Source organism: Brachyistius frenatus, unplaced genomic scaffold, assembly GCF_029030835.1.
Source record: "Brachyistius frenatus isolate BFR_SWC_R1_liver_20210118 unplaced genomic scaffold, ASM2903083v1 Contig_15, whole genome shotgun sequence".
Taxonomy (NCBI): domain Eukaryota; kingdom Metazoa; phylum Chordata; class Actinopteri; family Embiotocidae; genus Brachyistius; species Brachyistius frenatus.
The window spans coordinates 5,685,331-5,710,633 of record NW_027210614.1 but is presented as its reverse complement, the minus strand read 5'-3'; the positions used below and the strand labels follow the sequence as shown (position 1 = coordinate 5,710,633).

The window sequence follows — 25,303 nt, the reverse complement described above, 5'->3', positions numbered from 1 at the left end:
GTGCGTGCGTGCGTGCGTGCGTGCGTGCGTGCGTGAGTGCGGGCACGTGTATGTGTAAGCGCTTTTGTTTATGTGTACGTATAAGAAAGAATATCTGGATGTGGCCAAGTTTTTTTGTCTTTGCCTAACTCTATGTATTGCATGTTGTAAGTTTCTATGCGTGCATACATAAACATGAATCTGTGTGTGTGTGTGTGTGTGTGCACGCGCGCGCACGCATGCCATCAAGGACTAAGCTGGTATTTAATTCTCTAATTCAATGCCAAGTTGATTAAAACAAACTGCTGCAGCTCCTTGTATTTTCCCCACTCCTTCTTACAAGACCCATTTTCGTTTTTTTTCTGTCCTTGTTTGTTTGGTTGCTCCCACAGGTATTTTTCAGAAATGAGATTTGATTATGGCAATTTATTACCGCCAAGCTGATACTTTGAGTAGAGCAATGGCAGGCACGCTTCAGAAGGACGGAATTGAAATGTGTGCACGCAGACACAGATACACACATGCAGAAACACACGCGCACTCACAACAAGGTGCCAGAGTGCAGTGTGTTCATAATAGTGTTTGAAATGGTGATGCATGAGCCTGTTAACCAGCTGGCTACTGATAAAAGGGCTGGCCATGTCCCGAAAACACACACACATATGCACATATGCACACATGCGCACCTCAACACAAAATTACATCCTTTCTGTTCTGATCTAATATCTTGTAACGCAGTCTATTTTGTAATGTTCCCACTTTTCTATCCTTGTTATTGAGTTCTTACTTTTCCCTTTTTTCCTACTTCCTTCTCTCATCCGAGTTGTTTCTGATATTGTGTTTGTTGCACTTTGTGAATGTCAAAAGTCTTATTGTAAAAATAAGATTCACAAATGTCAACTTAATCACCTCAGTGTCTAAAAAGTAAAAGTCAAATATCATTGCCTTGATTGACCCTTTTTCATAATAGGTGTGGGATTCTTTATGAATTATATAGTTTTATTGGGAGAAATCTGCACTAAATACAATATATCAAAGCATTGTTAGACCTATAAACATCAGTCTGCATATTTACCACTAATACAGTCAGATGTGCATTCGCACTTAACCACTCACACACATTTTAACTTCAGTGCTATGAAATATGATCTGTGGAGAAATACATTCATATCTATAAAATCATTAAAGTGGGCAGAGCAAGGGAAATGCCAAGTGTCTGCCACACACAGAGTAGGACACACACACAGACTCACACATGCACACACACACAAAATCATGTGCACTAACACAGATGTGCAGGTATGTTCTTATTAATGTATGTGTGCGCACGCACACACATTCACACCCACCCACATATGAACACACGCTCCCTCATAAACGGCTGTGGTGACTGCATTGCCCCCAGGCATCCATTTAGGGACAGATTGCCTGTCACGGAATACGTATGGCATATTCAAATAAGACCTGCACGCACTCACTGCATATCATAGTTTAACTAGCCGAGCCTGCTGTTGCCGCTATAAAACCTCCTACAGTGTGTGTTTGGTGTTTGCTACTTTTTTATAATTATTGTACATAATTATAAGCAGAACCAAATGAATTTAAGAAATAATATGCCATAATTCCCAAATTCAATGCTGACCAAACATATTTAAATCTAAATTTAAGATAAAAAAAAAAAATTAAATACTAAAGACCAGTAACTATATTAAAACTGTTAATTGGTATAAATAGCTGTTTTTTGCAATTGAAAATATTGGGGAGAATTATAATGTTTGATTATTATTAGTGAATTAAATGTTCACATGTAACTGTTCAATAAGAAGCTGCTTTGTGGCACTATAAAAAACAAGATAATAAACTGTTAATAATGACTCATTCCAAACCATTTTCATACTTGCTCTAGTCATTATTCAAAGCCAATTTCTTGAAGTTTCCTCCAGAATTGAGCTCACCTTCTCATGTTTTTTCACAAGATAATAATTCTATATAATTTTTCTGTCCGTCTTTCCAATTTTTCCATCCTTTCATCTCCTCCTTTTCTTTCTCTTCATTCTTTTCTTGTAGTTGCTTAATTTATTTATTTTTTTTGCTCCGTAAAATTAAGTGTTTGGCCTTAGGTGAGTGATCCATCATCATATGCAGAGGGCCCGGCCCTAATGATGGCAGTTTTATACACTCACCCACCATTTCTCTTGCTCTCTCTCTCGCTCTCTCTCTCACACACACACACACACACACACACACACACACACACACACACACACACACACACACACACACACACACACACACACACACACACGCTCTGCAAACAGAAAGGGTCTAACTGCTATTTGTTGAACAAGCGAGCATCCGTTCACTTTCTAATTTCTGTTTCCCTCAGCTGGTCCCTCCCTTCCACAATTCTCTAAATAACATTTTTCTTTCTCGTTCCTGCTTTCTTTCCAGGGCTTACATGTGACCACTGTGAGTTTGGTTATTGGAACCTCTCCCACCCAGACGGCTGCGTCCCATGTGACTGCGACCCTTCGGGGTCCTTCAGTCCATTCTGCGAGCCTGAGGGGGGGCAGTGTGAGTGTAAGCCTGGGGTCGGTGGCCAGCGATGTGATTCATGCGGTAGCGGCTTGTATGGTTTAGGACTGGAGGGATCCTGCGCCCCCTGCAACTGCTCACATGAAGGGACGGTACCTGGGACAGACTGTGATCCCTACACAGGACAGTGTGTGTGTAAGGCATGTACAACCTTTTTCTGATTTTTTTTTTTTAATTAATTTTTTTACTATCCTTCACCATTATATAAAACATTGACTGCAATAAAAGCTATTTTACACAATCAGAAATCCACCTCACATTTGGCAAAGCAAAGACGACCCCATCCTTAGCCCTGCTTGGTACTTTTAAATGAACTGCAGATATAATTAGTATCAGACAAAATGTATTATCAGGGATTCCAGACCAGGAAATTACGACTTATTTATATTTTACAAACATTTGAATTTGCAACTGTTGTTCAAAAACTATTGGTAATAACGTGGCGATGAAAGGAAACAAACTTAAGATCATGAAAACAGTGGAATGTAGTCTATAAGTATTTAAAGCTAACAATACTTGAACAACAATACTAGAAGGCCACTTCCACAAAGTATCAATTTCTAATCAAGCACCGGCATAGAAGCTTTACATAAAAATGTACTATACACAAGTACATGCATAGAGCAGAAAGGCAATTTTGGTACGATAGCTAGCTCCTAATGTTGTGAGCTATCGCTACATTACCCCAAACAATGAATGAATGTTGTCGAAGGAACATCGTTATGACATAAGCAGAGGTCGCAGTTCATTATTAGCAACAGTAACATTTCAGGATGTGAACGTTGGTGGGCGACATGTTGTAATATAAAGTGGAAAACTGAAACTCTGACCTTAAATTCTGCATACAGATTCGTATGTCTGTTTTCAAGCTGCTCAGATAGGTTTGAAGAGTTTTCTGGTCTCATGACATCCCCAGTATGGACTCCTAGTGACGGACAATTTTTGTCAATCCCTGGTGTCATGTCAGTGGTCAGGGTCTCCTTGATATTTATAGTTGTTTCAGTTTTATCATGAAATGTTTATTCTTCTCAGTCTTCACATTGTTTTAGGGTTTTATCTGTCATTCCTCTCTTTTCCATCCCTCTTATTCTTCCTCCATATTTCATTTTAAGGAACATGTGGAGGGCCGTCACTGTGACACTTGCCGCCATGGTTACCACACCCTGGAGCATCGAAACTCCCTGGGCTGTCTGCCATGTGTGTGTGACATCAGTGGAACTGTGCCAGATGGTGTATGTGATATGTGGACCGGACAATGCCCGTGCAAGGAGGGGGTGGAGGGAGCCCAGTGTACCAACTGTGCCCACAACTACTATAACAGGAGTTTAGATCCCCAGAGTAAGAGAACACACAACTGACACCAAAATTACATTCAACACTAGCTCAAATTTTATAGTGGAGTTCAACATCTTTTACATAGCTGAAGTTTTTCAAAAATGTTAGGAGCCGACATACTATATACACTTTGAGAATTTGATGCAAGCTACTTTGTATTAGTCGTGTTAAGCTTGTGTGATGTTGAATAAGCAGTGACTGTTTGAAAAAAAAAAAAAAGTATAAATCTCTTTGACTCTGATATTGTTTTGTGTCCTGTTAGCGGGTTTGTCCCATGGCTGTGTACCATGTGTCTGTGACCCCAGAGGAACAGTAGCAGGGTCAGTCTGTGACAGCACCACAGGGAAGTGCATTTGTGTCCCAACCCGCTATGGAAAGGGCTGCAGTAGCTGCCGACCCGGTGAGTTAGAAAAATGTATGAAAGAATGAATGATAAATGGATGAACAAGAAATTTGGGGAGTGATTGAACAAATAAATATAGTGGCTACAATATCGCCTAAAGGTTCCGAGTCAAATGGTGAAGAACAAAAGATGATACTCAAGGCCTTGAGTTTTTGTTAATGTGTGTGTTGATATGTGCTTTCTGTGAGAGCTCCACACATTGATCGTCCTGTTAATGGCAGGTTTCCATAGTGTGGAGAAAGATTGTGTCTTCTCACTTATCTTTATTTGTGTCTGTATCTGTGTAACAGATAAGAGGCAAAAGATTTTGTGTTGTGTCAGTGATGAAAGACCAGCATCATAGCTGGGTTTACTGTAACACAAGAACTGAATGAATGAGTTGATGAAAAGCTGTAAAAAAAAAAAGAAGAAAAAGATAATAGTTATTATCTCACAAATACCCCAAAATCGAATAAACCCAATATGCATTTCTGCCATGTGGTAATGTAGATGTACTATTTTCCTGCAATGTCTGATTATGCTTATTAATTGCACTATTTTGTTGCATTTGCCGAGCTCCACACCGACAAACTGCCCCGTTTAATATCCTCACCTGCCAGCTCATCAGCCATCGTGTATCCTCTGCCCAAGTGGCTAAATAGAATATCCAATTTGTTTATTAGCTGGCAGGCCTTGAGAAAAGTAAACTGAATTGATTTATACTTTGGAACCAGGTGTGCTTTATGCAACTTCACACACATTTATTGGCTTTGTGTTCAATTTTATTACAAATAAATAGCAAACAGCAACCTCCTATTAGTTATTAGTAGGGGCATTTAAGGTTGCTTAAAAATTGTAACAGGCTGCATCCTACATTAATCACTCATTCGCTATTCTGAACTTGAACAACATTTGTTTGATGTTGTCAGTTGTTAAAATAAAGAACACTTTGACATGGTTTAGCTTATGCATCAACATGCATGACGTCTTGTTTACTTGTTGATAAAAAAAAATAATAAAAAAAAAACATTTCTCTGTAATCTGAGTTCACTACATGGGCTATTTCTTTTTTCACTGGAGCATTATTGTACATAAACTCTACGGGATACAAACAGTGGGCTGCATGGGGATTCATTAATTATTTTAGGTGCAGCCAGACAAACGTTTTGACATTAAATGTAATGCAACCAACAACAGCACAGTCTGATTACAGAACAGTGGATTTGACTTTTGAGAGAAAAAGTAAAGCGAGAACATAGAAGAATACAATACAATACAACAGAGGAAAATAAACACCGAAGAAAGAAAACTAATATTTATCTCTGTCCAGGCTTCTACCTCTCTCCAGACCACAGTATGTGTTTGGAGTGTGACTGCCATCCCATGGGAGCATTGCAGCCTGGATGTGAGAGCCAGACTGGTCAGTGTGTGTGTGCCCATCCATCAGTGGGAGGGCGACGCTGTGACCAGTGTCGCGAGATGTTCTTTGGATTCAACCCTGGTGTGGGCAGGTAAGCCTCAAGTTAATTACACAAACACTCTATCTATCAGTTGTACATCTTGTAAAGCTTGTATCCATTAATTGCACCACCTGTACAGACACATACACACACTGATGCACACATGCAGCTGTACATATGAGCACACACACCAGCAGGTGCAGTCTCTGTGAAGACAGTTTACAGATTGGTAGGCAGACATATGACTTGCATGAGTTAAGAGCTGCTTTGACCTTTACCACTCATGTCTCTACCTTGTCTCTGCCTGCAGGCTGTCTCACATACACACAAGTTAAAACACGCATACACAAATGTAACTGTACACTTTACACCCTGTGCAATACTCGTGTGCACACGCACATACGTTCCTCTCAACAGGGTGTCATAGTAGATAGATGGTCCACAAACTGTTTGACTAGTTGTCCACTCTTGGTGTGTGTGTGTGTGTGTGTGTGTGTGTGTGTGTGTGTGTGTGTGTGTGTGTGTGTGTGTGTGTGTGTGTGTGTGTGTGTGTGTGTGTGTGTGTGTGTGTGTGTGTGTGTGTGTGTGTGTGTGTGTGTGTGTGTGTGTGTGTGTGTGTGTGTGACCTTGGCTGATTGCTGTATTCTCCAGTGTTAAGACATTAAGATGAGATCAGGCTGTGGTTGAGATCTCCTCACGGTGGAGAGTGATGGAATGATGGCGGGAGAAAACACAACAGTAATAAAGAGTTTACTGCACAAGGACATAAGGGAAGATAGTAACAGTGTCAGGAAAATAAAAAAATAGAAATGGTTTAGAAAAGGCACAGATTTTGTAAAAGCATGGATTAACAAAACTAATGTCAGACCTATCACTCATATCAGTGCAGCAGGTTTGTATCTCTCTTTTTCTGTCTTCCGTTCCCTTTTTGCACGGAAAATAAATGACAAATGAAGTCTTAGGTTATTACTGGTGAATGATTTTCTTGTGCCCAGAGTCACTCTACAATAAGGATTTCTTCATCTAAATATCATCAAGTAATTTGGCCTCCCCCTTCAATCAATAGGCCTTTTACAAATTACTTTACACGCTCACACAGGCACACGCACACACACACGCACACACACACACACACACACACACACACACACACACACACATACGCGCACACACGCACACACACACACACACACACACACACACACACACACACACACACACACACACACACACACACACCAATTGATGTGTGAGCAGTTGGCTGAGATGTAATCTTGTGTCTCAATAAATATGACTGTAATTCTGCCTGAAGTGGTGAAATATTTGCATGTACACACATTCACTTATATTATACACATAACTGTATCATATTGGATTACATATGTATCATATGTACTTTCTAATAATAACTTGTGTTATTGGGGCATAAACATCTTTGAAAATCATTTCAATATGACTTATCATATTGTTAGCATTTTATTTTCATTTACATACACCTGATTATGCACTGTTTAAATCTTCTTAAATGTTTGTTTGGTATTGTCTATGATGTCATTAGCATGATATAATTAAATACTCCCAAATTCTAATTTTCTCTCTGTCTACACACACATACTGTACTTTAAGGCTGATTAAAACCAGAAAGACTGGGTGTGATGTTGGTGTTTTCTTTCTCCTTGGGAATGGAGTGAAGGTCGAGTCACTATGGCATTTTGTGTATGTGTGTATGTGTGAGCACCAGTTGACAGGACAAATTTGCGGCTCGTTATAAGGCTGTGGCTTTTCACACAGCAATAAAGAAGGTGTAGTGGTGTGTGAGAGAGAGGCAGAGCTTGTGCGTACACTATATGGTAGAGTTGAAACACACGCAGATAATTTCTGTGTGTGTGTGTGTGTGGGTGTGTTTGTGACAATAACATGCTTTATGCAGTGTCACTCTGCCAGTACGGTGTGTATGTGAGTGTGTGCCAAACATCTTCCAACAAGCTGACTGCGTTGCACATGTGACCGTGTGTGTGTGTGTGTGTGTGTGTGTGTGTGTGTGTGTGTGTGTGTGTGTGTGTGTGTGTGTGTGTGTGTGTGTGTGTGTAGAGGTGTGAGAAGGCTGGCCGGATGATCACCCATTGCCCAGCCCCTGTGAGGGTAGCACCACACTGGTGACCCAGACACATGCAGTGTCAGACACACACATGCAGTCACACGCACACACACGCACTTTGACAAGTCTGAGGGGGAAACACAGTTTCTGTGAAGTTAGTTTCACAGCTAGAGGGTGGTGGGTGGGATAGACTGTCGTGAGGGTCTCCCTCACAGTGTTAAGGAGAAGACCCAACACCTTCAAACACACAGTTAGACCCAGTTGCAAATTATCTTTGAACATTTGCACACCAATGCAGACACAATTAATGATAATGTTTCTTTATGTTTAGTCTACCACCCACCACAACTATACAAAAGCAGAATGACTGCTTTACTTCTATTTAACTTATTAACTACAGACATTTTTGTTGTTATTAGTCTCTAAAACCCAACAAACGTCACAGAAAGTCTGCAGTTCCTTTTTTTTAATTATTAGCTATACAGATAACCATTGGTATAGTTTCATAAGTCGGCAGTGTTTACATGCAGACGGATATAGAGCAATTATTTCAGGAAGGGAATTTCTTTAAATTTGGCACAACATTGAACATTGAACTCAGCGGCAGGTTTTGATGGTGAAAAGACAAAGATACTGTGACCTGACAAAATGCTGTTTGTGGCCATAACTTCAGAATTCATACACTAGTGATGACAAAATGTCACTCAAATGTCTAATAGAATAAAATGAAGTGATGCCATTTTGTTTCTACACGGTCAAAAGTCAACTTTGCTGTGACATCATAAACAAAAACACCTTTCTGTCCATTATTCAACTGCATAATTCAGGAACAGAAGGGGAGATTGTGACCGTATTTTACAATTGGTCTGACCATCCTCAAACTGTGCTTATCGTATATATCTTCGAAGCTGTCAGCTTGAAGATGTGTGTGAAACATCCCTGTGTTTAGAAGTTGTAGCTTCTTTGCAGCAACATACATATTTGAAGCATTATCTACTGTCATGACTCCAACATTGCGTTCTATCAGAATCAGCTTTATTGACCAAACATGAACACTTACAAAGAATTTGACTGTTTTGTTTCCCTCAATATATTTACACACGAATACTAAAACATGTAATATGTACAGCAGAACTATAGACATGAGACTTAAGAAAGTCAAGTCAGTCTTATTTGTATATCCCTGAAAAATACACTTCATAACTTTTTGTTGAATTCCATCAAAGACTTCACTACATATCGTATCTGTCTGGATGGACATGGATGCTAACTGCAACTTCACTGGTTGGTGGAGGCATACACTGCGAGGCAGTGGTTCTAGTTTTCATTTGTTTTAAGGTTATTTTCAACCAGCTCTCAATGTATTAATGAATGAAAATTGTGAAATGTACAAAATGTATTCATGATCTTTTTTTTTTCTGTTTGATGAGCAGATGTCATCTTTGTGCATGTGACCCAGTGGGCAGTGTCAATGGTTCGTGCCATCCAGACACAGGGGTGTGTGTGTGTAAGCTGCTGGTAACTGGAGACAACTGTGATTCATGTCATCCTGACGCAAGTCACTTTGATCCTGAGAACCACTTTGGCTGCAGTAAAGGTCTGTTAATAAACACACACACACACACACACACACACACACACACACACACACACACACACACACACACACACACACACACACACACACACACACACACACACACACACACACACACACACACATTTACATTGTCAGCAATTATTCTTCAATGTTGTGATGTGAAAATTAAAGTAATCAAGGTTATTTATTGATCATCAGTTTTTTTTTTCTCTCTCTGCCTGTTTAATGTCAGCATCTATAACTGTTTAGCTCTTTCTAGTTGATGCTTTTTGTCTTTTTGCAGCACCCTCCCAGCAGCCCGCACCAGTAGGTTTGGCTCTCAGTTACTCTTCAATTCATCTCTCTTGGCATCCTCCTGACTCTCCAAACTCAAACAGACTTAACTACACGCTCATCAGGGATGGACTGTCAGTACATACCATCCAAAGTCACTACCCTTTCAGTATGTATCCACACAGCATGTCACACAACTTCATCATTTCCATCTTGATATTTTTTATACATGCGACAAAAACATTGTACTTGTTTGATTCTGTCTTCTACCCATTTTAAATCATTTCTAACATTTTCCTCCTATTTCCCTTTTTTTAAGGCCCTGAATCATTTGAAGACATTGGTTTGTTTCCCTTTACAAACTACTCTTATTGGCTTATAACAGCTAACATAGCTGGATCAACAATAAGTGCATCAGCCTCATACCAAACTTTAGGAGCACCACCTGAAGCAGACCAACTCCATTTAAACCTTGTGGGACGACCGGGTCCAACCAGTGCTAGCTTTAACTGGAGGACACCGCGAAATGATACAGGCCCAGTGGAAAGGTAAGGAAGGAGGGAAAAGAGAGGTTGTGGTTTAGGATTTGGAGGCAGAAGACAAGGGAAAGCAAAGGCAGTCATCAAAGGGGAAGAGTTAGACTGCAAATTCAATTAGACAAACTGAGACTCATGGGTCTTCAAAATGGCAATTTCAGCTGCTCTACCTAGTTGATGTTGTGGTTCTGAATGAAGCTGACTTCCTAATACATTGTAATGATCAATATATATCATTTATAGCCTTTCTTGGAGAAACAGTGAAGTGAATTTGCAGTGGATGATATAATAATGAGACAAATTGAGGGAGAGAATGAGAACAGTTGATCTAGAGAGCAACTTATTGATACAATTATGGATAGAACAGGGTGGAGTAAGAATATTTAATGTAAGGATGCACAGTATGCACGTTTGTTGGTGAGTTAAGCTGGTGTTGAAGTCTGAAACAGGATGGGTGCAATAAAAGAGCACTAGTTTTTATTTATACATATTTGGCTGGACCACAACAACAGAGCCAGCCCTGTAAACACAAATATCTCACTGAGGGAGTGACTGACAGAGTTACACCATTGGTTGTCTGAATGCTGTGACTTCCTGTATCTGTTACAACTTAAAAACCCTCGTTTTAAATAAAAAGTCATACATTAAATGGTAGGGTTTTATGCATGGCTTTTAATTTGAAACGTGCTGGATTTTGGCATAGTGTTGTTTAAATATCATTTCTGGGGCATTTTTGCTTTTGATTGATAGTGTATGATTTAGAGGCAGAAAGGAAATGTGGGTTGAGCGATAGGGTGATGATGTGCAGCAATAGCCTGGTTCCAAAGCTTTGAATTGTCTTCAATTTGAACCAGTAACTTTACAGTTTACATATTATTTAATTTATCCCATAGGCCCCTGTGACTTCCCAGAACTAACTGTTAACTGAACCCCATTACAAAACCATGTGATTTAGTGAAATGATTATGGCATTGGAAAAATTAAGAAAAGAGCAATTGATTATTACATTTTTTTTTGTCTCCCAAAGGTTTGTGTTATCCTCCACAGAGTACTCTAGTGGAGCACAGCCCAGCATTCTCTACACAGGTTTATCTACAGAGGCTGTGGCAAGCGGCCTAAAGTCCTTCACCCAATACACTGTAATACTGGAGGTAAGTGTGGCAAACAGCCAGGGTTTTTAACACAAGTGATTATTTTCATTCCCAGTTTAAAGATATACAAGTGAAGCCACTGTATCTGTAAAAGAATATGGGAAGTATGCTTGAACCACAGTTTTTAAATTATATTTTTGACATGCACTGCTTTAAAAATGAAAATTACAGTTTTTTAAACTTGTCTAAAGGCGTGCTCCTCTGGGGGGTGCACTTCGAGCCCACCGCTGTCCCTTCTGACAGCCTCTGCCACCCCACAAAACCAGCACCCTCCCAGAGTCACTGCTACAGGACCCCATACGCTGCATGCTTCCTGGGAGCACCCCAAGCAGCCAAACGGTACAAACCTAAACATCCACACACATACTGCACAGCTCCTATAACATGTGGTACTTCACTCAGAAAAACATGCACGAACACAAGTTGTACACACATCTGGGCAATTAAAAATACACAATGTTTACGTGAAGTGACAGAACAAATATTCTAATTATTCATGTCAATGTCAGAATTAATATCATAGTAGAATAATCACACACACATTTTGTAACTAACATGAAACACTAGCCCAGTAGAATGGCTTTGGGCTTGTGTCATTCAACAAGTATGAGAATCATCTGACACGAATACACACACACAGAAATACACACTGAACTGGAACTGCCTTTGGTAAATCCAGAGAGCTTTGCAATGGCTCTAAGGCTCAGTGTCATACAAAGCCATGTAACCTGGGTCTCTCTCTGTTTGCAGCTTTTGCTTTTTTTCTCTGTCTGTTAATCTGTTTCCCCTCGCAGTGTCATAAACCCAGTTACGTACATTTCTCTGTTTCATAATCTTTTAAAGCATTCTTTTGGTTATGTTTTCTTGGTTTATGTCAAGTTGTCATAACAATGTCAATTTTGCATTTAAAGTGACATAATTGACCAATTGACTGTTAATGACCCCAATCATTAACATTCATAATGACTCCCTCAAGTTCGTGACAGGTGTCATGTCAGGTTATGACAGGTGTCTTGTCAGTCTATGCAAACCCCTTCAAGTAAAGTGTTACCAACTAATGTTACGGCTGTAGAATCTACTCTATTTGCACTATATTTCTATTAAAAGGGAGAAGTGAGACATGAAAAATGAACTACTTTTAGGAATAAATACTGACACAATACTGAGAAAGAGCAGTGTTATGCAAGGGTATACAGGACCTCTCAACAAAGGTTCCACGTTAGACCTCTATATTATTTTTATTTTATTTCGTATTTATACTTATAACAACATTTGGACATTTATTCATACCACTGAGGATCTGTCCTCATTCTAACCCAGCTCTCTTATATTAACAAGTGGAATAGAGCATGTGAGAATAGGACAATAGCCGTGTTCCCATCAGAAAGCAACACGGCACTAGCCAGGCCTTAGTCATTATCAGTGTGTTTGCTGCTATTGGGCCAAACACTGGCCAGGACTTTCTCATTATTTACACAAAACGACATTACCGTGTTGGAAAAAATGTAAGTACTTAAGCATTCAGTTAGAAATCAGGATGAGTATTAAGTAGAGTTATTGGCATTGACTCATTAGTTCAAGTGTTGTTCTTGGGTAGAAATGAAACTGTGTCACAGTGTGTCCGTTACAATCCTCTTAGCTGCAATTGTTGCTCCCCTAATTTTATTTCAGAAATGAGTATTTGGTGAAAAGTTTATGTTGTAGACCTAGTCTCTAGTAGACGACTTAGATTTAACTTTTTTTTTCTTCTTGTACAGGTGTCATCACAAGGTATGAGGTGTTTCTGCGTGGACCAATGGATTCGCAGAACCTTTCAAGCCTTGCCGTTGACAAGAGAGTGTTCTTCAGCTCTGGCTGGCTGGATCCAAGTGTGTCCCCTGAAGTAATGCTAACCAACAATAGCAATGTATCACCCCCTGAGAGCAGTACCATTGTAGCAGGCCTGCAGGCATTTTCAACCTACCAGATGAGAGTTGTGAGCGCCAATATTGCAGGAAGTGTCACATCGGGATGGACCACAGCACGTACAATGGAGGGAGGTTCGTAATTTTGTAACAAGTCCACCACCCGGCAGTAGATTTTTTTAAACCATATATTTACAGTTATAGGCTACCGTATGGAGCCTGTGGTTGGTAAACATATGTGTTCTAGTTAAGTGATAATGAGCTTTTCTGTCTATTTAAAAAAGACATCTTTCGACATTTTGAAAGTACACATGAATCCACGAAAAGCCCAGATGTCCAAGTTTTCCACGAGCACTTAAACGCAGCATTAAATTATGATCTGTTTGAAAATGAAGAGTGTGAAGAGTCTCAAAAACCCACACACAAATGTGACCTGACTTGTGTGTATCAGATGATCCGTGCACATACATTTAACAGTCTTTAAATAAATACAAAAAATATCACAAATCATTTTTTTGGGATATTTGTATACACAGAAAGCTTTTAGAAAGTGAAAACAATCAGATCTGAGATCTGTTGAAGTTAGAAATTTGTACATAAAATATTGATATATAATTAGGTTGTGATGTATTCATCTGTAAAACTGATTTCCATATTGATCAGATAAATTATTGCCTGAATTTTGCTTCCTATAATGAAAGTGTGGTCACCCAAGGTTGCTCCTCAGTAGTAAAGAAGCTAGATTTAAAAAAAAAAAAAAAAGGACTCAAAATTGAAACCAAAATTACTGAAATGTAGTGTTGCAGTTTGTTAACTTAAACAGAAAGTTTGTGTGAAAAAAAAATTACCAAAATCAAATCAAGGCTAATCTGTCCACCAGAGTTGTTTTGCTTACTGATGTTATAAAAATGAATTCTATTTTATAAGTAAAAAATAAAACAAAAGGCATTTGTCAGATTGTAGAGAAAGGAAGTGGGGAACGCGGGAGGAAATAAGAACTGCATGTGGGGGAGGGGAAACTCATTAAGGTATTTGAATTTCAAAGAGATGATATGGCTCATTAGGACTAAACGATTGCCTCCAACATCACTCTAAGCTATGTGTCTGGATAACAAGCATATGATAACACCATTTTAAATGTGGAATGTGTGTCTGTGTTGGTGTGCGTATATGTGCTGTGTTAGAGAGAAAGAATCTTACTGTGGTTATGTCTACCATGAATCACATTTCACAGCATATTTCACAGTTAGATGCCATCAACAGTAGAATAAAGAATCCCTCTCTCTAATCTGTCATGTAATAGTGGCTATCACAACCGTAAAATTATGGAACACTTCAATCCATTAAGTCCACATAACATCCACTAAATATTGATTTTTAATGTGTCTTTATATCAAAATTTTTATTTTATTTTTAATTAACTGTAAAAGGTTCGTTTTTAATGTCTTAAGTTGCAATCAAAGAGATAAAAGTAAAGTTCAGTTGTCCAGTCCTTTGCATTTTAGAAACTGCAGCAGATACAAAATTATTTAAGAAAAAAATCCATCCTTTTAGAGTCTCTTTTTTTATTATTATTATTTTTTTTATTACTGATGTACAAGAGTTGAAATTAATATAGAGGAAAATCTGAATAGGCAGATTGAATTTAGTGATTTGAGCCCTATCCTCAGATTGCCTACCTGTTTGAACTAGCTTACCCTGTTACCACTGCTAGACAAAGACAAGGCATGTTTTACAAAAGTTCAGCTTTAAAACTTTGGGAATACAATACAAGTGATGGAAATATTGAATTTTTCTTCAACAACAGGTTTAATGATCATTGTGAATTTTTACATGAATTCCAGGTCTCTTAAACATTCAAACCCAGTGAGCCTCATCTTTATAGCTACAGTATGTCATTAATTTAAGATGTATAATGGTGAAACCTTTTTTTTAGATGTTTGGATTTACAAGAGACAAAAGGCCTTTCTCAATACAGAGTATGTCAAGTGTGAAGTCTAGTACTTTTATTTTAAACTTAGCAAATCATCTTGGGAATCCAGACTCGGGAGGACAGGAGGATAATTTGAAATTGGAATATTATTTGGATGGTGACCGATGAAGCTCCACAGTGATATCCAAAATAATTTAAATACAGACAGATTGATAAAGTAAACAAACTTGCTCTGTACCTAGCTACATGTCATGAATAGACAGAAAGTGGTATTGAAGAGAATGGGTCACAACTGCATCTAACAGTAACTTGACTGAATTGAGGTTTGAGGGGAAATTTATGTGCTATTTACTTATTAGCTGTTTAGCCTGCACATTGACGTAAGCAGTTCACTCTTCTCTGTTGAGTGTGTTTGAGTGCTCATTCAACAAGCAGAGATCCAGAACAATTTCTTAAGTTAGTTAAGAAGAAGATATAGTAGGAAAGCTAATGTGGCTTGTGTTTGAGAGGCTCTTCTGTTATGTATCAGGCTGCTGTCTGGTTCAATGTGATGATGAAATGATGCTGCCTATTGTGAGACTTGACTGGCTGTACTAAAATTATGTCTCCATCTACATAGGTGGATACCGAATGATGATCATTGAATCAATGCAATGGTTTCAAATGTTTTTTGCTCAAATGTGAACACGACCAGTGTTTTACAGAGCAGATACATATGCTGTAGTCGACAAGAAATTCAATTGCTGTGCACCATTCGTGCGAAACAGGAGCAGTCTCAGAACTTTCTGATCCACCTTTGTATTTAAACAAATTGTTATTTACAAATATGCATAGAGGATTTATTGGTGATTAGTTCATCGTTTGTTCATTTGTAATTAATAGTTAAAAATGGTGCGTGTACATTTTCATGGGTCTCTGTTTGTGCCCATGTTGCAGTCCCAGAGTTTATGGCTCCTCCGGACGTGTCTGCACTATCGTCCACCAGTCTCAAAGTTACGTGGAGCTCTGTCGAGGGTGAAGGTGTTATCGCTCGAGGAAAAGTCACAGAATATCGGGTCAACTTGCTCACTGAACAGACCAACAATCCCTACGCTCCTCCGGTTGTTGGTCAGGTAAGCACGCACAGACAAATGCAATTTGACCAAATGAACAAGTTAACTAAAAAACCTTTAAGCTTACATACGGCCTTTAGTTGGGTGAAAAGTTACTTAGACGTATAAATGTTGTTGGATTAGCTCATCTTACTTTTGATGTTTCGCCATGATTGAATTGTGTATGTGGCTCTGTTCCCCCGCTCTTGCTCTCTTCTGTTTATCTCTCTCATCGAAGTTTTAATTCTCTCTTTCTGTTTCTCAGGTCTTGCACAGGGTGGGACCATCGTCACAGCCTGCTTATATAGTGAAAGGATTGAAGCCTTACCATGTGTACAACTTCACTGCCACAGTCTGCACAAAAACAGGCTGCATCACCAGTCTGCCAAGCACAGGACAGACCTTACCAGCAGGTAGAACCAAAACATCTGCACACAAACACACATTAATGCAAACACTAACAAATGTACTCATTGAATCACACTAAATGAAATGCTGATAGGCCCAAAATATTGTGTGTTTAAAGGATGATAGCAGTTCTGGTACATGTTGTGTCTGTTACTGACTTAAGTGTGGTGTTCTCTTCATAACGACTGCAACACAAGCCTCTGACATATGCACACGCACACGCACACGCACACACACACACACACACACACACACACACACACACACACACACACACACACACACACACACACATCCAGAGCCACACAGTCAGTCACCGAGTACTTGAGTGGCGACAGCATTGGTCATGTTAACCAGAGGGGATATTCATGGTGCACGGCAGTAAAAACAATTTACTGTTAATTACAAGGAGAAAAATGTGGCGTAGCACGCTCTTCCCGCTGCCAATGAATCAAACACACACAGACTTAAGGAAACACACACACAATGTTTCTCACTCCCTTCTCTGTAGATTTATAGCCATTATGGAAGGAGGATGAATTAGCTGTGTTTAATAAGTCAAGCACAAATCTCTGGGACTGAGATGAACACTAATTGATCAGTGCAGGATCAACACACACACACACACACACACACACACACACACACACACACACACACACACACACACACACACACACACACACACAGACACACCAATTTTTTTTGTATTTAATGTCATAATGTGTCTTTTGCGTTTTCACTTTTTCACTCAGTCCATCCTTTACTTTTCTCTATGCTTGGCTCTTTCACTTAAACACAAATAACACATGGCAGCAGAGGGACATGAATCACTCTTCAATATACATATTGCACTCACATGTGCTCTTGACCCTCCAATACACTTTTCCATCTGTTCATTCATGGTCTCTACGCTTGCTGCTCATGTTATGTTGTTTTCCGTTTTGTTTATCTCTTTAGTTGAATAGACAATGGGTACGGTGAGTGGCTGTGGAAAAAAATGAAACCTTTTATCTATAAATACTTGCTCAAGGATTTCAGCTTTTGAACGTACTCTAGACAGCTACATCTGTTGACATAGTGAATATTTTCATTTCATACAATTCTCCAAAAGTCATTCTTTGTGTTGATTGTGATGAATGATACTTCATATTGTAATCGGTGGACTTTTTAAATGTATTTTTAATGGCTACATCTGTTGACACAGCGACAATGTTTATTTCAAGTGATTCCAAAGACTTCTCTTGACTGTAATACTGTACAATTCAATATGGCTTATTGTACCCAGTTGACTTTTTGAATGTATTTTTAACAGCCACATCTGTTGCCACCATTTTATTTCATCCAACGCCAAAGATGTCCCTTGTTTCAACCATAAGAAATGATAATGGCATATGCCGTTTGGCAGATTTTTTTTTTTTCTTAATCTCAAAACAATTTGCATAGCATGTGCTCCTCCACTGGGTGTTGAGCTTCTGCTGTAGCACATCTCATATCACTTTTTCTCTTTCAGTTTAGCCATAATCTTGACAATTTACGGATAATATTCAATAGTCATCTTCAGAGCATAATCTAAGAAGGGATTGGGCAGATGTACACCCTACTAGTGTTGTTTTACAGGACCCATATTATATAAATTCAGTTTTTCATTTCTTTTTTGATTGTAAAGCAGGTCTACGTATTAAAAAAAAAAAAAAATGTTATGATATAAACACTACAAATAAAACACTGGAAAAGTGTAAAATATAAGACCTTTAAAAAAAAAAAATCCTGTACCCTTATAAAGAAACTGTAGCCTATCAACAGCAGAGAGCTGTAATTATAAGATCAAAGAAATTTCTAATGACCTGCTGCCTTTAATTTGATTTTGTTTTTGGAACATCTATGTATCCATATATGTGGTTATTTGCATTCTTTACCCAATTGTCTACAGTTATGTAAGTTTTGGACCACTAACAACCATATAAAAAGCAGTTTTTTGTTTATTTCCATTTGAGTAGTCTGAATTTCATTTATTTTCATTTCTAATTTCTTTAAACACTATCGGATCAAATGCTTTGACAGCCTGGTAAACCCAAATCAATCCACTGCCTTTCTGCTGAGCCAAATATATCACAAAATACAGCATATTCATTTTACCCTGCAGAGACATCCAAACATTTTTTGTTTACACAGTTGTAGAAATAAAGTAAAAAGTACAAATTAATTTTTATTACACAATCACTGACCTTTTATGCTTTTAACATAATCAAATTAACTGTCTGTATCAGTATGTGTACATGTAATCCCTAAATGTTCTCCTCCTAACAAAAAGATGCCCCTTCAGCCCCCCATTTTTAATAAGAATCCCAGTGTAGTTCCTATTTGTGGCACCCTTTGACAGTAAACTTCCTGAATGATTTGTCAGAATATCTGTCAAAAGTATTTTATAGAAATGAGAAGAACATTGTGAGATCTCCTGAACAAAACTCTGGAGGAGATGGGCCTCACATTAAGTGGTACTCCTCGGAAGGTGTACTTAAGCGCAGTACAGATGCACTGATAAATCTACCACACATAAGGCTGGGCCATTAGAGCCAGCTACCATCTGCTGTAAGTGAGCAGACAGCATCTGTGAAACCACTGGAGTTACACCAAAGCACATGACTAAACATTAGCGCACACACTGAGAGACGCAACAACACAAGGAAAGAGGTCTCGGTGCATGTGTGTTGATGCATCTGCAACTGTTTCAATGTGTGTGTCTTCCCACAAAGTTATCGATCACGACGTAAAGTGAGTGGCTAATCAGGGGCTGATGGTGATGTTTTATGTATCCTACATCCATAAAGGCTTGTTCTACAAGACATACACACAGCGAGACATACACACATACACACTAACACTGTAACACCACTCAACAGAACAGGAACTTTATTGATTTATGCATAATTGGCCTGAGGCCCTTCTTGAGAAGAGAAATATGCATGGCAAGGGATCGCCATGTCAATAAGTGGTGTACTTATGTGCGTGGTGTAACTGTACGCTAAGAGCCTGTTAAGACATGTCAGTCGCTGTAAAAACAGGAAACACACACACACACACATGCATGCACAATTGCTCCTGGGAGCTGGCCCATGATTTAGCTGCTTCATTACCATGTCGGCAGCTAAAATTAACCTTTCTGGTGGACTGTTAACCTTGTGTGTGTGTGTGTGGTGAGTGTTTGAGCATACTCATGATAAGGCAAGTGGGTTTCGTCAAACTGAATGTGTCATAGTGTTAAGTACATCTCAGTGAATTAACAAGCAGATACAATAAATGAAAACATGACATGCAAAGAATACATGATGGTGTATTACAATCACAGCAGTCACGAAGGAGGAAAGCCATCTTATGTAACACAAACATAAAAACACACTCAAACCCTTCTGGCCAATGAAATCTATCAGGTTTGTGATGTTTCTCCTTGATTTGGGAGTGTGGTCAGTAGAAGACTGATTGTTGTGTAATCTTTATTGTGTGCCAGACTTTTGACCTATCCAGGGTGACTTCTGCCCAGTACATGCAGGGCACTATAGCTAACAATAATTAATGACAGTAAATCTTATCCCCAACAATTTGGTAACTGATTAATTGAGCAAGGAAAGTAAGTTAATGAAAGACGGACATCTCTGTCATTGCACACTGAATAAAGAGGCAAGTGTTTCACTGTCTGTTACTGTACATTGTAATCCTGCCCAATTAAAAATTTTCCTCATGAATTAATATTTTCATATTTTTGCCCTAGATAAGTCAAAAGTTGTTCTATGAACCTTTCTCTTTTATGTGTTTACTGCAAAGTCTTTTTATAAATGGCTAGATTCAAAAGATTTTCAAGAGTTTGAGGTCAGCAATTTATTAAGACACCCCAAAAAAGGTAGCACTTTACTTTCCCTATTTAGCATATATGTAGCCACACAAACAATTACAAAATGGTTTGTAACACACTGTAATGTAATTAATATAGCACACCATAATGCACCAGACATGTTTCATAATATTACACTTGTGTTTTATTATTTTGTCATAAGGAGGAGTTTTTGATTTTGACAAAAACATTTATCTGTATAATTGCTGTTACTAACCCCGGGTGAATACTCATCCCGTTAAACCGGTTTCAATCTTTTGCTTTCAGAAATGAACACTAAGAATATTTAACTGTGTACATAGAATTCATCCATCTCGACCATTGAGTCCTTAGCCAGGACTGCTCAGTGTTTATCAGGTCAACCAGCGACAGATTGTTTTATTATATACAGTTCTTCAAGCAGGGCCCTTCCCCTTAATTGCCATTTATTGTAATCCAACAGTCATCAGTTCCACAATTATTCAACTCACAATATTTTATGACATTACAGTTTAACTTGATTTACATACATGTGGATCATGTGGGATGCTCTGCCATCTCATACCTTAGACTTAAGAACTGCACAATTCAAAGTCCTTAAAGATTTTTGTCTGTCTGCATTTTTATGCATTTTCTTAACTACTTTGTGTAGTTGTTTATTTGAACGTGTGCCATTTTGTGCAATCTTGTCTTTTTTCTTTCTTTCTTTCTCTCCCATTAATTTTATGATTATTTAGTTCTACTTATGCCTATGTGATAGTAACATCTGTGCCAAAAACATTATGTATTTGGGTTCATTTGTCCGTCCCATTATCGTGAACATGATATCTCAGGAATGCCTTGATGGAATTGCTTCAAATTTGGCACAAACGTTCACTTGGACACACACAGCTGAAATACTTTGATTTTCAAGATCAAAGGTCTCTGTGACCTCAAATCCATCCCATTCTTGTGTGCACTCTAGTATGGGCCCACTGTTTTCCATCTGGATGCTGCACTTTGACCTGGTTTCCCACACAGGCACAGGGAAAACCTATAAACTCCACACAGAACCCTGGCCGAGATTCGAACTCAGAACCTTCTTGCTGTGAGGTGACAGTGCCAATCACTGCGCCACTGTGCCACCCCCAAATGATTTATTTCAGATTAAAATAGTATAATTACTTTACACTACACATTACAGTTGTGACAATGAAAAAAATTAAAACATAATCAAAGTAGTGAATGTTTATACTTAGTTACAACATTTTCATTGACATCATCATTATGAAATAGGAATTGGAGTAATCTGCAAAGAGAGGACAAAGTCTGTCTCCCTGTATTTTTAGACCAGTCCAATCTAATATTTATTTGTGTAGTAAAGAACAACCACTACCTAGACATCAGCTGATGTCTAGTCCCATCACGGGTAACAATAGGTCTGACAGAGTAAGTGAATTAGAGATCACACCCTCAGTAACATTGCAATCTCACAGTTGGATGTCACCCAGTTCAGTGAGGTTAGTCCAGTTTGATCAAACCCCAAAACCAGCAGAGCATGGTCCATTTTGACACTGGTTTTCACACAGAATCATGCAGTGAGACTTGTGTTGTCTCATGTAGAGATACTGCAAGGCTTACTTGTTCATGCTGACTACTTCCCAGTTTAGAAATTAAATTTCAAACCTACTTCTCCTTTAATTTTAAATCAGTCACACTTAGCATTTTTATTTTCTTTCCTGCTTTCTAACTATCTGCCCACGATACCAAAAAAGTATACATTGTTTTCTAGCATAACACGCATACAAAGCAGTACACCACTATTTAAATCAAAGTGCACGTTAACACATGTATGTATGTATGTGTGGCACAGTCAGTGTTCTGAATGTCACCATAGCTCAATATCAATAGACTGGTAAGCTATCGATTGGCAGTAATTTATGGTTTGATGTGGCAAGATGAGGTGCCTGAGACAAGCTGTCCACTTCCCTTTTAAGAGCTCTATTACAACTCACACTAAAGATGGTCCGCATGTGTGTCACTAAGAGCTAATTTACTCCTCACACAGACCATTTAGACAATTACTGAAACACACACACACACACACACACACACACACACACACACACACACACACACACACACACACACACACACACACACACACACACACACACAACGATAGAATGACACTTAATGCACACACATCTTTCCCATCTTTACACCCGTCCATCACTTATGTGTCTCCCTCCATTCTTATATATCTTCTCTCCCCATATCAGCCAGTCTCTGGGTGATTTATTTATGATATACGTTGAAAGCGCAGCTCCAGTACCTTCCAGTATGTTTCAAAGGGACATTTAATTTAACATCTAAAGTGAAAGAAGGACATTAAATTGATCCTCTATTAAATGAAAATGGGACTTTTGTCCAGTCTGGACATACTAGTCTGTATACAGAAAAAAGCCAAAGACATGTCTCCACTGGAAAAAAAGCAAAACACAAAGTCTATTTATTCACAATTACATCTACAACATTTAAATATTTTTGAATAACTTACCTTTCTCTTTTCAGTGCCAACAGGACTGTATTCACCTCGATTACGTCCAGTAAATGAAACCACCATTCAGATAAACTGGGACCCTCCAGCCCAACTTAATGGACCACACCCACTATATCAGGTAAGAGTATTGGCTTACACACAGTTTACACCGGTTTGCAGTATTATTTTTTTCTAATTCCCTTTCTGTGTATTTTTTGCTAATGTATAGGAATGCAATCTACTAGTACTGTTTTCAGCCATGTCACTGGTATGGTGATGACGATTATTCCACTGCTTTAGTCTTGACTAAAATATCATAACTATTACATGGATTGAGATTAAAGGTTGTACTAAAGAATGTTTTGTTATTTATACTTTTATTGTGTTGTTTTGATCATTTTAACCTGTAAAACTTATTTGAGTATCTTGAGAAGAGCTATATAAATAAAATGTATTATTATTCCTGACGTTTGTGGTTCCCAGAGGCTGGCAATTCCCCAACTTTTCTTCAAATGCTAATAGCCTGTCAAAGTTTTAATTGTACCATTCAAAATATCACAACTGCTGCTGTTTGCATTGACACAGATTTGGTGCAGACATTCATGGTTTTTACCAAGAATGCGTCCAGTGACTTTGGTAATCATTTGACTTTTGCTCTAGCACCACCATAAGTTTGACATTTGTGGTATTTAGTTAAATGTTTCATAATCTGTGGGATAAATTGCAATGAAATATAAAGCACACATTCAAGGGCCCTCAGAATTAACCTTAACCTCTCTGGTGATGCCGACTTTTCATTCAGGATCATTGTCACATTGGATTTCCAGTTTGTCCAATTATTTGTTTATGACTGAATACCTCCTGAATAATTACATGAATTTGGACTTGACTGTACGTTTTACAGCTAATTAGCACATTTGTTATAATATACCTGCTTAACATCAGCCTGCTGGTGTTACCATTTACTCAACGCAAAGCCTCTTGGTGCTGCTAACATGCCTTTAAACTGTTCTGTAAACTGTTTTTGTGGCTTATTTTGACCTGGACTTTGAGAATATAGCATTGGGATTCTGAATATATTCAGCTGAAGAGAAATTAAGTAATTAGTGTTATTTGCATAAAATTTCAGCTTGCGATGATGTACCAATCATAACTATTTTATGGCCGGGTTTAACTAACCATTCTAACTAGCAATTTGTATACCCTTAAATACAACTTTGAGTATTGTTGATGTACTAAATACTAGATATTATTATTGATGTTTATACTGTTATATGTTTTCCAGGTGGAGAGGACAGACGTCTCTTTCTCTGACCCACAAGGTCCAGTTGTCCGAGGAACCAGATTCCCAGGAAATAGTTACTACCAGTTTCCCAGTGACACCCTCCCTAGCAACACCGACTTTACAGGTAAGACTGTATGTCTATGGTCGTGCAGATGTGTGTGTGTATCACAACATGGACAGCAGATCTGTCTGCATTGTTATATTCTGTACATATGAATATGTAAACACATGCAAACACATGCAGTACATGCCTGTGTTTCTGTGTTCAGTGATTGCACTGCAGTCTCACAGTCTTCTTGTGACATTGCTTTAGAATGACTTCCCCAGTCATCTTAAAGGACAATTATCTTTCTGTTTACCAGCATCATTAGAGGGTTGAGCTGCACAGCCAAACATGTTCTGCTTCATCTGAGAACATCACCCAGTCTGACGCTCATAATTAATGACTGCTGATACTAATCAGTGGGATTTGAGCAAGCAAAGCTCTTTGATGCCACTTGAGATTACTTCACTGTCCTGCACAAACCTTGTATCATGAGCTACGTCTTTGTGTGGGGATATAAATTGACGTAGGGTGACAGAAAAAAAACCTTTCATAGCCATGTGAAAACTGTGTTATAAAATGTCAAAAATGCATTTACATCAAGCAAGTTTTTTAAAACTGGTAAAAATGTTCTGACTTTTTGCAGATACGTTTTCATCTGTAATCCTTACAAGACTGTGATTATCTCTAATTGAGCCAACAAAGCTCTCTTGTGTTGGTCTCATAATCTTGCTCTGTCAAAAGTACCCAAATATGTTTGCCACCCAATCATCTAAAAATATCAATTTATTAGACTGAAGATAATTTTGTTTACATTTTTATGTATCAGCAATCAGTCATT

General features: G+C 38.5%; 1 protein-coding gene across 1 annotated transcript in view; it reads left to right on the top strand.

Moving 5' to 3' along the window:
• Positions 1-25,303, top strand: part of ush2a (Usher syndrome 2A (autosomal recessive, mild)) — a 206,592-nt gene that overhangs the window by 45,930 nt on the left and 135,359 nt on the right. The window contains exons 15-28 of the mRNA XM_069693402.1: positions 2,431-2,714; positions 3,687-3,912; positions 4,172-4,309; positions 5,622-5,802; positions 9,283-9,446; positions 9,733-9,891; positions 10,042-10,270; positions 11,286-11,409; positions 11,601-11,748; positions 13,167-13,448; positions 16,183-16,358; positions 16,603-16,750; positions 23,167-23,273; positions 24,420-24,543. Coding sequence (XP_069549503.1) covers positions 2,431-2,714; positions 3,687-3,912; positions 4,172-4,309; positions 5,622-5,802; positions 9,283-9,446; positions 9,733-9,891; positions 10,042-10,270; positions 11,286-11,409; positions 11,601-11,748; positions 13,167-13,448; positions 16,183-16,358; positions 16,603-16,750; positions 23,167-23,273; positions 24,420-24,543 — 2,490 coding nt within the window. The remainder of the gene's footprint in view (positions 1-2,430; positions 2,715-3,686; positions 3,913-4,171; positions 4,310-5,621; positions 5,803-9,282; positions 9,447-9,732; positions 9,892-10,041; positions 10,271-11,285; positions 11,410-11,600; positions 11,749-13,166; positions 13,449-16,182; positions 16,359-16,602; positions 16,751-23,166; positions 23,274-24,419; positions 24,544-25,303) is intronic.